The sequence below is a fragment of the Idiotropiscis lumnitzeri genome, chromosome 9 (assembly GCF_059441095.1).
Source record: "Idiotropiscis lumnitzeri isolate Australia: NSW breed Sydney's pygmy pipehorse chromosome 9, RoL_Ilum_1.0, whole genome shotgun sequence".
Taxonomy (NCBI): domain Eukaryota; kingdom Metazoa; phylum Chordata; class Actinopteri; order Syngnathiformes; family Syngnathidae; genus Idiotropiscis; species Idiotropiscis lumnitzeri.
In genome coordinates, this window is record NC_142399.1 from 15806070 (window position 1) to 15818793 (window position 12724).

Consider the following 12724-nt stretch of genomic DNA (forward strand, 5'->3'; position numbering starts at 1 on the left):
CTGCTGACAGCAATATACAATAAAACCTGAGACCACAAGTAACATACTCCGTCATTCTGAATTCATTGAGATATAGTGGAACCTCTAATGCCACTGAAGCTTTTTATTAACATTAAATTCAACAGACATGGTGGTGCTTTTTACACATTTTTTTTTCATTTTTGCTGGGGCGGGTACGTCAATCGTCCATCCATCCATCATTATTTCAGGCCGGCCCGGTCTATCGTTCGGTATAGCCAATAGTCATCAAGAATATGCCACACGCACGCAAAAGTAAATAAAATAAATAACTATTGGTGAAATTGAAACACTATGGGACAATGTCATTGCAGTCTGTCGGATGGAAATTCAAAAATTTGACAGAAGATGTGTCAGGTACATGTTTCAGCATGGTGGAGAATTGAGGTGGATGACCCAAAAGTAGGAAAGCCAGGCAGGAAGTGGTTTCAACAAAAACTGCTTCGTTTGCAAAAGAAAACGAAACGTCAAACTAAGAACTGAGAAAATCCTGAATACTAAACCACAAATAATAAGCATTAAGTAAAGAACACACACAAGCAAAATAACTCTGACTCCGACTAAGATGAGTGAAACACGCTGAGGAAATGGAGGACAGACACTGACTGGAGACCGGCGACATTGACGATGACCCAACAAGAAGTAAAAGGAACCAGTGAACTAAATACAAACAAATTGACGAGACAACAAGGAACACCTGCGCAAAACACAAACGGTTGGAGGGAGCTGACTGGTCAACACAAGGGCTTGGCTAAACCAACACAGGAGGACACAATAAGTATGATGAGACAGACAAGACACGAAGGAACGCAAGGAAAAATCAAGAACGTTAAGTAACAAAGCTAAATCAACAAAACCGATCACGACTGGTGCCCGCCTCTGCAATTTTGTGCATCGAGAGACTCCTTCAAATGATAAACCCTCTCTTATTCGTTAACAAATTGTATAGACATGGCAATACAGTCATATAGAATAAAGCAGACAACGGTTAAGAGATTAACTGCTGGTGTGTGCAAATGCATTTGTGTGTATACACGACAAGTCACATACAGTGTTTGAAAACCTTTAAAATCAATAAAGTTCTTTAATAATAATTCTTGATGGCTTTGAGAAGAATAAGGATGATATAAGACACGGGCTTTTTCGGATGTTAATATTATTCAAAGTTAATTACAGAGGCAATTATGTAATACTATGATGAAGACGTTTTATTCATACAATATTTCGCTGTTTTCAACCTGTCCTTTGAGGGCAGCCATCACAGTGATGCAGACTAAGACACCTCTGATTAAATGAAATCTAGCCCGAGAAGTGTGTAAAAAACAAACAAACAAAAAAAAAAACCTTTACATTGATCAATCATCTTAGTTTTAATTGGCGCCACGAGGGATTATTATCAAAACAATGTGTTTGTTATGGGTGTAATGTGCAGACTGAGAATAATCTTCAACGACACTGTCTGGTGTATACCTCGCCTCTTGACCAAAGTCAGATGGGCAGCTGACTTTCATTCGGATAACTGGTAAAAAAAAAAAAAAAAAAAAAAAGTAACCCATGCTAATGAAGTAGTAAAGTCATAATTGAAGTGAACCGAATTAAAAGAACAATCAAAGGAAATAGTAACTAAATGTGTCATTTTTATATGTATGTATACTAATGCACCAATTACATCATTGCACACTGCTCTTAACACTTGAAATCACATAATTACATTAAATATTATTTAAAATAAATAAATAAATATTATATCATTTAGCATGCCTTTTGTTCTATGTGATAATGTATTGATTCAGTTATCTTAATGTTTCTGCAATCTTGACACAGAATGTCCATGATGATTGTGTTGCTAATGTGCATCTAGACAAGTTTGCTCTAAAATTTATTTAATTCATTTGTTAAACTGACTCAAATCTTTAATATTGTGGCATGGAAAAGTGCATTTTTCTGTGTGTGAACTGAAAAAACAGAGTGCCATATCGTTGAAATGCACCTTGACTATGAAAAATGCGCAGTCACATATGGCTGTCTTCGTAATAAACAGGTCATGTTTTGATGAGTGAAATTCAGCTCGGCTCTAAACACCGCTTCTTCATCCACGTCTGCTATGGCACAAGTCGAGCTTATTATAAGGAGTACTGGAGCCAGAAATTGACCTACCTGGGGTGTTCTGTCAAATGTTTATGGATCCAAACTCCTGCTCACCTTCTAATGTAGTTATAAAGAGACACTGCTCTGAGAATAAGCCACTCTATGATAAATTGGTGTTGACATAGTCTCCTCCATTCTGGTGCTTTCCTGCCTGCCCCATCTGTTACCGTCCGATAATAAAATCTTGTTGGATTTTTTGCTGTTTGCCTATTTTAATATAATTTATGGCAAATGAGAAAACAAGAACACGATAAGTGCTATAATATTTAGACAATGTCGAAAGGTAATACAACGCTGAAATTGTGTACTGTATGAGCAACAGCTGAACTCAACTCAACTGTATTTAGAAAGACAACCACTGATGTATGCAAAGTGCTGCAAATGTAAGTTGGACAACAACAAACAACGACCGGCAATAAAGACTTCTGAGGCTTTACTTAGTCCTCTGTACCTCTAAGAGGGTCTGGTCCGCAAACCTGAGACCAGGTGCGTAGGGGTGGAGGAGCTCAGACAGGTAAGGTGGGTGCGAGACCATTTGAAGATTTGAAAACAAACAACAGAATCTTAAGAAACACTCGAAAATGTACATGGAGCAAGGAAAGGGACACCAGAGTAGGAGGTATGCATTCCCTCTTACGAGTACCAGTGACATGCACACATGCACACGTTTGTGGTTTAAGTATGCTGATTTCAAGTGTGGACTTAGTTAAAATAAATGGCCAGTCGCCTCAGTCCAAATCTTTCAATTAGATTACATTGTGCATGCTAACACGATCAAAAACCTTTGGATATCCAAGTAGTGTAGAATTAAAAGGCTTCCTAGCTTTGGTGTTAGCCAGTTCCGACCCGTCGCACTTCACAGGTAAGTAAGCTAAAAAGGTGAAGTCGCTCTAAGACGGATGGTCTTGATAGTTGTGCCATATTAATATAATCAATTGAATTGTTTTTAATTTGCTCTTGAGCCCCTCCCTTTTTGTGTGTGCGTGTGTTTCTTTCAAGGGCCCGTGATGCTGAGACCAAGTGCAAGCAATTAACATCAAGACTACTTAAGCCACCTCGTCACCAGGTCAAGACTCTGACTTACAAGTTTGTACATCCAGCCAGTTTGCCGTGTACACCCAACAATTGTTTTAGTATCCTGACCTTGCCTTATTCCCTGTGTTCCACAGATAGTTTGTCGTCTGCTCTTTGCTTGCCAGCCCTGTACCTTGCGACCCCTTGGATTCCTTTCTTTTGAACTCGGACTACCCTCACTGGACAGCCAACACCTGCTGCAGACTTTATTAAATAAAATCATCATTTTTTTTCTACTAACCCGCCTGCCTCTTTGCTCTTAGGTCCTCCAAACACCCAGCACCCTCACATCAAGACCTTATTTATTTCAAATTATTGTAAGGATCTGTGGACACACTGGCTAAACTGTAACTGTAACTAACAAATCCAGGAGGCAGTACGCCACATCTTGAGCAAAGCTGTCTCTTGCAGCAATTCCTTTCATTATTTATTCAGCCCAAACTAAGCTTGCATGCACATTATCATTGAGCTCCAGGGTGCAATTAATAGCACCAGTCTAAAAGGCTGGTGCTTTGGCCAAGATTATCAATTCCAAGAAAATACTTTGTAGTGTCATTTTAATTCACTAATACGGGCCAAAGATCTTATTTAAACTTTTAATAGCAAGATCATGTGGAAAATGTATTTTAATAAGGAAGCAGAAGCACTGCAGGACATCAAATGGATTATGTTATACCACGGTGAGCCTTAATTTATATCGTGTTGTATTTTTTTTTAATTTTGTTTTCAGTCTTTCAGGGTTCTCTGGCTAGTCATGACATACTCACTTCATGGCTAAAGCCACTTTCAGACCAACACTCACTCTCATACACCAAATGGTTGTGTGGTTAGCAGCTATGGAATTCGTAGGGGTATAACAATACATTTTGTGACCGATACAATACTTGTCCATATAAGGTCTAACCATTTGACAAAGTGACTTTTTTTTTTTTAAACGATAACATTTTATACGATAAAGGCAACTTTGATAAGATATTTCAATACAGTAAAAAAATAAATAAATACAAAATCTGTAAATAAACAATCTAGTAATTTACTCCAAATAAGTACAATAGGATGGCCATTCAATTTTTTTTTTTTAAAACAACTCAGCTTTACTGATTCCAAAATGTAAACAAAAACGTCATTCCTATCGGAACAAGCTAATTATCTTCATATTCTAGCATAAATAAAGTTAAACAGAACAAGCGAGTTGTCTTTTAATACACTAACTTACATTATTATCAGAATAAACAGTTTTTTATGTCTTAAAAAACAATGCAAACAAACCATTCTTATAAAGTGCTTCATACATCTGGACAATATTCAACATTCTTTTTTGTAGAGCAAAAAATAGGGAAAACATTAAACATATATTTTCACATATTAACCTAATGCTGTGATTGTTCTGTTTAAAGAACAACTGTCTGAAAAAATTTTTCAAAAGGTTTGAATATTCTTTTTCAAAAATATCACATGGTATTGCTATGAAACAAGTAATTCTTTGATCACAAGGTGGTTTATAATCAAGTTTTTGAATAGATAAGGCACTAAATTCTACCATATCCGCCGCTGATTCATTCATTCAGTTGAGATTCGCTGCTGTTTGTGATGCCCTGGCGACGGCCAAGACGCTTCGACAAATAGTCGTGCTTCCGTTATTTTTCACTCAGCATTGGCTATACACAACCACCGTCTAGACAAGACGATCTCCTTTTGTGCACAATTCAAAGTGTTTCCACAGAAACAAACGCATTGCTTCGTCTTAAAAACCCCCTCCTTCCTCGCCACCATGTTATATTTTGATCTATTATAATATCTGTTGCGTGTTGACGTAAATGTCTAGCGCCAACCAAATATGACGTACACGAGTGAAAAATGAATAAAAGTTAGTTGAAAAATAATATTCAAACATGAAAAAAATAAAGCGGCATTAGGAATTTTGAGTATAAAATTACTTTGTTAATTACACCTGTTTAATCTATCAATAACTGATAAAAATTATTTGTGGCCAATGTAGCTGGATCGCGGCAGACACAAACAGAAATTAGTTAGTTGTAGCATTGACAAATAAAATTGTTCAAACTATTACTTTAGCAAAGTTATTTGTTTTTAATCTACACCAACTAGCGACAAAATTATAACCATTGTCGCAGTATATTATCAAAAAAAGCTACACTATATAAAATAATCTGCCTCTACAAAGGCAATAAAGTTCAATTTTAACTGACACTGACAACAAGTTGTTAATTGAATCATATAAGTATGTTCATTATTGTAATTGAAGTCCAATAGTGCCGAACTACTAAAGTCTAATGGGGAATGAAAAATCTACAGATCGTTATGATCGCATCATTGTGTACGTGTGTCTCGTGAATGACACATACTGAAACTGCAATCATAAAATGTGTTCTCCATTCAGAGGACATGTTGTTATTAGCATTGTGCCCTTGTGCAATGTATCGAGGGGATGGCGAGTTGCATTCAGTCAATGAGAACCCAAACAATCCTGTAGGTTGAAGCTTCTGTTAAAATAGAATGAAACCATGCCTAATCGCTTTGGAAGATTAAAATGGCAGAGAATCCCAAAGAGCGGGAAGATATTGTTCCAGATAGGGGATCTACAATTAAGGCTGATGAATATGCAAAAGGACGTTCAGTCAGCATTGCATCAGAAATAAATGAAAATGTTCAAACATGGATTGAAGTCAAAACAAGGCAGTTTGCTTTTGCAGTCAAAGAGAATCAAAAACAAGTCATGAAAAAAGTCAGTAGAAAAATAATGATTCAATTTAAAATCTTTATTTTATATTTAGCTTTAGCTAGAGTGTTACTTTCGGGTTAGGTGCATCCGTCTCCTATTCCACTTAGCACTACTTGAAAACACTTTTTCTAGCACTTTAACCTCTGCCTATTTACACTCATGTGTTCAGCGGTGACTTCACATACAGAATAGAAGATTAATGCTGAATGGATCACAGTCTTTTAAGAGGAGAAGCTCTTCCAATCAAATTACATGAATTTTATCACCCGATATATTTTCTGTGAAGAGATTCAAAGGCTGATAATTCTCTGTAAGTCTTATACATCTGTTCCTTTAGCTAGGACAACAACCATCCCAAAGAGTTGATCATCTCAAAGTGATGAAATTACGAAATGCAATGCAAAAAAGCTAACAGCAAGATGTTTGCAATGAATATGCTTTAGAAAATATTTTCCATCGAATCAGTAAACTGTCATCCAACTCAGCCCATGTCAAGCCTCACATGAGGGGAATTTGCATTACTTGAACTCGTGTAGCATTAAAGCGACAACATACAATACACTCGCCGAATAACAACGCTCCGATGCCACAAGGGCAATCATTGAATATGAAACAAAAGATGAGGAGAAAATTAAACGAAAGGATGAAAGCACTTGCCCTCGTGTCTCTTTAGAATTTATTGTCTTCATCTTCATAATAAGCAAGATCAACTACCAGCAGATGCATTCAAATAGTCCATTAATGTCTCAGTGAGTGTGTTGTAGTAGATGAATGGATGACTTCTGTGACCCTTTATGTCGATGCATTTGGTCAAAAGGCTACAACAAGCTTGGGGGTTCCTCGGACTGTCAAGGTCATATAGGTTGCCAGGTTTGTTTGTAAGTAGAAATGAATAAAAAGGTGGTCATAAAAGATTCCGTCACAGTCTTGACAGAATATTTTTTTATGGATGAGTTCTGAGTGGATGCACACTTATGGTGTGCAGTGACAGTGAGGAGGAGAGGCGTTTTTCTTGATAGAAGACAAATGTGGTGCAACATATCCCATCATCCCCGTAAGACATGTGCTGCTGTGTCTGATTTGTGCAGAACTAATCAGATGTGCTCAACAGCATCATGAGTGCGGTAATGGAATTTTAATGTTCATACTCAGAAAACTGGAGCTGATTGTCAATGTGGAGTGAACTTTGATTGTTTAAACTTCCTGTACATTGATATCTACAATGATTCAGAGGTTTTGATGGACACGGTGGTGAGATTTGTGAAATATGATGACATCCAAACACAAATATTGGTGGAACACAGAATCTGTCTGCTTGCACCTCGATCAAATTCAGCAAAATGTTGGAGCACCACTTGCACCACAATTTGGTCCAAAGCTGTCTACTTTCAGTCAACAAATAGTCAGGTGCGCCGGGAGTGTGAAAAAACAAAACAAAAAAAAAACACCCTCAGTCCACCAGAATGCCCAGCACGGCGAATTGCCAAATTCCCCAGCACGTCAAACTAGGTTTGAACTTATCATAGGCATCACAGTTAATTTAAGTGACCTGAATCATTAGAATGAGTGAGTAATTAATAAATTAATAAATAAAATACTTTTGTGCTTACCCTGCTGTTGCAGTAATAGTAATTTTTGTATTTTGCTTGTATTATCATTATTGTTATCAAAAATGTTGCAGCTACAATGTTTGATCGACAATAGTACACTCACTCACTGAATCGTTCTCGAACGAGAAGCTACCTGTTTCCTCCGTGAAAGCCAATAGCGTGGCGGTATGGCACGTAAAATCCCGCCTCTAGCAGACGCTGGCTGCCGATTGATCGTTCACGAACATTGACGACTTTGACTGAAATGAACTCAGGAAGGAACGAACACTTGAGGAAGTGGTCCATTCACTCTCGCTCATTGAAAATATTCTTTTTCGAAGACTAGTTTCAACCAGCATGAAAATTAAAACGTGGCATTTTTTAAAAACAAAATTAGAGCCTGTTAAGATAGGTTTGTGTTTGCAAATTCAATGAGTTTATTTCTTCTTCTATAAGCAATCTTACCTGCTAATGAGGAGCACGAAGAACAAGTTCCCAGCAGACGCAAATAGACCCATGGCTGCAGAGGAAGTGGAGAGGCTGAGTTGAGTCTGCAACAAGAAGAAACACAGCAGCGATAATACCATGCAAGTTAGCATGATGCAAGACGTGATAGATTGTGTTGAAATTTAAATTTATACTGTTTTCTGTGGCTACAAAATAATGCAAGAAAGTCTTTGTGCTTAACGACAGACTTGGAAATCCCACGGCCATTTCAAGACAAATTCAGATGCCAGCCATCACAGACATTCCTGCCGATTGCTCAACAAATATACAGTAGGTTAGCTCATAAGAAATAAGGGAATTGCCCCTAGCTATCTGATGACCTCAAAAGACCCTCTGTTTTTTTTGTCTGTATCTTATACAGCAGTGAGATACGATGGTGACATGCCTTTAGGATATTCCCTTATACAGCATAATGACATCTCGTTAATGACTTCTCCTTGTGAGACTCTGTGGCTCAAAACCACAGCCATTCCTTGGTTGAAAAGGAAAAAAGGAGCAGTGGAGTTTCCACCGAGTGGGTGTCTTTGTTTCTGTCATCTCTCAGAAGTCGAAGATGAAAGTAATCAGAAAACCTTCTGAGACTCGTACACTCACCACTTGCCCCAGAAGGCAAATTCGGCAAAGGAAATATTGACAGATACTTAATGACAGTTACTTAATGTTGACTGTCCATATGTTGGAACCGCCGGTTACATGTACTGTTGACAATCATTACATTTTGTAATCTCAAGCTTTACCAATAGAGGGCGTTAACACGCACTGTGCAATGCACTCAGTTGGTGAGAGTGCTCAAGGAAGTCACGCGTGTACAGATCTATGGAACTCGGTCCATACACAAGGTGCGCCGCATTATAGGGCGCCCTGTCCGTTTTGGAGAAAATTTGAGATTTTCGGGTGCCCTTTGTGGTCATGAAAATACGATTAACTCACAATCACACCAAAAAACAAAGTAGAGTCTTCAATTAACTGTTTTTGGAATGTGGGAAAAATATTTTTGGGGGGGAAATCAAACAGAATGGCCAAGTTCCATAACATTTTCTGACAAAAGAGTCCTCTTGTATCTGCAGAGAACATATCACACACAATTGTAGGTGCAAGGTGGTCTCCAATCACCCGCGTCACATACATCTTCCTATCTTGCAGTTTACCTCATCTCATCAGTCGGACCACATCAAGTCAGTTTCTGCTTCCATAATGTCAAGAATTTGTGCGCTGCCACGGCCCGTATTAATGGGAATGAAGATACGACAAATACCTCAATGATTGCATACGAGAGTCCCGCACATTTTTTGAAAGTGTGTCAATGTGTTTTGTGGCAAGTGATGCCTGTGAAAAATTTACATGGTTTCCAACAAATGCAACAAATATCAATTAATGGGCAACGCTAAATATTTTAGATAATTGAGGAATTGTTTAGATACCTTTTTTTAATTACAAATTGTCCAAATGCTCTAAATTTCAGATTCTCAACAATAAATATTACCCAATTTCTGTGGCACTCGATGAAAGGAGCAGGATTATCTTTGTGTTGAATCAAAATAAAACACATTATGCTTTTACTTTGGAAAAAAATATTAATTTTTTTTGCAAACCAAACCTGTAACTGAACAATACTTTTTTTAATACGGACAAAAAACGGATGGAAGTTTAAACACATTTTTATTTTTATTTAATTGTTTTTCTGATTCATCTATTGGTCTACAAAATAATGTAAAGATTAATCTATTATTAAAATAACCAGGGGTGTGCTGGTTATCAGAATTTCGGGGAAAATTATTTTCCCGAACGGCTTTTCTATTTTAGGGCCATTCAAACTCCGTAACGGCCGCCCTACCATCTCCATTGCCGATTAACTTTCGTTGTGTGACCTTATACATTATAACCCCCCCTAACCAAACCGTCTATAACATTTAGGCGCATGATGGCCAACCCCACCACTCCCATCAACGGTTACATGTCATCGTGAGACAGTCGCCGTGTGCAGCCCCCCATAGACAAATTATTTTGGTCGGACAAAACCACACCCACCCCTGGCCGTCGAAGAATATTACCAGGCAGAATTTTGGTCCCAGTATGTCCCTGGTTACCATTCTAATTCTGGTATTTAAGTTTGACTAGAGGTACGTGCCTAAACAAGGGTGAGCTTCCCCTGAGTTGTATCACAAAGCCTGCGAAAATCAATGTGGTGGAGGCAGCTCGATACAGCACACTGTAACTCGTCAAATAGTGCAGGAGAGAGTGACATTAGCTTTGGGGAAACCTTTACAACGCTTGACACATAGTTTGAAATCAATATTTCTGTGATAGGGCAATGCATATTTAATTATCATCCACCATGACTCAAGATTGAGGACTACAAATCAGCATTTGGTCTATTTTCGCACCAGAGTGCACCACGTGTGAGGAAACACAGCTACTAATAAAATGTAGTCCATAACACTGCTGAAGACTTAGACAAAGTAAAAGTGTCCTTCAGCACCAAGTGAATGACTGTAGGGTGGCTAACATGATGTATCAGCCCATAATGCGTTTGAACGTGAATGATCCTAATTGAACCATTACCTGTCAGAGGTAAGGAACACCATTGCACTAAATATTGATAGAAGGGGTAGTCGTCAAGTTAGTAATATAATATTCACGATGCTTGTTCGGATTATTTGGGTTTTTGGACAGCTTTTGGTTAATTAAACATGCACCGGGTCATATTGACCCGGGAACATCATCGCTGTTCCTGAGAAATTAACATAACAGGAGGGTTAATGTGACGAGAAAGCTTCAAATCATTTAAAAAAATCATCAACATTGATGGTCATCATGGAAATATGTGCGATATATGACAAACCACAGACCTGCATCTCTTCTATTTTAATGACCACCTACAAGAGTACTGTCACCTTTTAAGAGTTGAAGTCTTCCAAAGTCTTGCATGTCGTCAGTGGGCATTTTGATTTAAAGCAGACGTGAAAAGGGCATAAAGAAATATAAAAATATATGTCAGGCAGAATTGAGTCACTCATAGTCATTTATCATAGATACATACTGTATGAGTCACATCTGGCCTCGTAATAATGTACATTACTCAGTTACTGTCATTTCTACGCTTCAGAGCTCCAATTTACAAATGAATCCCCAAGTGGTTGTGTCAATGCTTAAATGGCTCCAATCATAATATTCACGCAAGTTCACAAAAATCATCATGGAATATGTTTGATGAAATAAATGTTCTGCTTCACCAAGTTGGCCTTCAACCGCTCCGCAATGCCAAATGGCAAGCAACCAACCAAAGGCACAGATGGTGAGAAACAAGATTAGCTGGTCTGACAAAGACACAATTTCATGCCAAGGAAACCAGGCATCACTGACCTCTTGGTTCATACAAGAGGCATGGTGTAGGAAGGAGCAGAGGAGTGGAATAGCCAGAGCGCTGAGGAAAACCTTATTGGACATATGAGGAGGCTTTAACATATCTGTCCACTTCAATCCCTCGAATTGACAAAGTTGGAGGTGATGTGAAGAAAAGGAATGAGAGTAAATCTCTCGTGAAGTGTGAAGGAAAAGAAGGAATTAGCTGCAAACGGTTTTTCTACTCACTGGAGGACGGAAATTAATAAATGAAGACAATCCAGTTGGATTCACAAACCTAACCCAATGTCATTTTATTTTTAATGTATGAAGACATGATTAATTCCCCGCCATGGCAACATTTCAGACAAAAATCTTGAAATGCATAAATGCAGAAGAAACTGGAATTGTGTGTAATTCCTCAACATGACAAGGAACTTGTCGTCACTCAAGAGCCTTAGTGAAGTAAATAATTAACAAGCAATAACTTTCACCGATAATGGTCTTATTGGGATTTGTGCTCCATTTCAAGAAATTTAAAGAATCCATGGGCGGTTTTACAGCTCGGGAAGTCCCATTTTATTGGCAATAAATCTAGCAATGCTAAATTAAAAATTATATTATAAATGTTCCATATATTGTCTCCATAGTGTGCATAAAAAGTAAGTTTAGAATTTCCTACCCCACACTTCTCCCAAGAAGAAATAGTTGCGTCTACCAATCGTGGAACACTTGCTAACAGGACACAGAAGTACTCAAAGTAACAGAACATGACATTTTTGTCACGACCCCTTCACCCCACGGCAACACGTAACAATAAAACATCCATAAACGAGTTCATTCATATAATACTGTATTATATTACAGTGCTAAAAATAAATCAATAAAAAGGTCCTTCCCATCTTTTTAACGGATTTTTGTTCAGTTTCACAGTGCATACCTCTCGTGTGGGTGTCTGTGTGTGTTTGTGTTAACCTCCGCCCTTCCAACTGAACCTCCCGCCAGCCCAGGTAAAACTGTCTATAACTGACAGTTTTTTTTTTTGTTTTTGTGGTTAGCTGCCATAATGCGAATTGAGCTAATCTATTGATCAAGTGTTTTGATTAATGTTAGTTTCCGCGCCCCTCACTAAAATGTCATAGACGTTAACGCATTATTATTTGGCTTTTATTGCGTTTTCAAATCATACAAAAATATTGCCTCAAGTCTGAATTTTGCCGCTCTACAGTTTGCTAAATACAATTTTCTATTCAAACAGACCACATACAAAAAACACTATCTGTGAATCCTTTTTTAGTTTGGT

General features: G+C 37.9%; 1 protein-coding gene across 2 annotated transcripts in view; it reads right to left on the reverse strand.

Moving 5' to 3' along the window:
- Positions 1–12724, reverse strand: part of gabrzb (gamma-aminobutyric acid type A receptor subunit zeta, b) — a 43497-nt gene that overhangs the window by 26812 nt on the left and 3961 nt on the right. For both annotated transcript variants that reach the window (XM_088304925.1, XM_088304924.1), the window contains exon 2: positions 8038–8123. In XM_088304925.1, the coding sequence (XP_088161051.1) occupies positions 8038–8090 (53 nt within the window). In that variant the 5' untranslated portion in view covers positions 8091–8123. The remainder of the gene's footprint in view (positions 1–8037; positions 8124–12724) is intronic.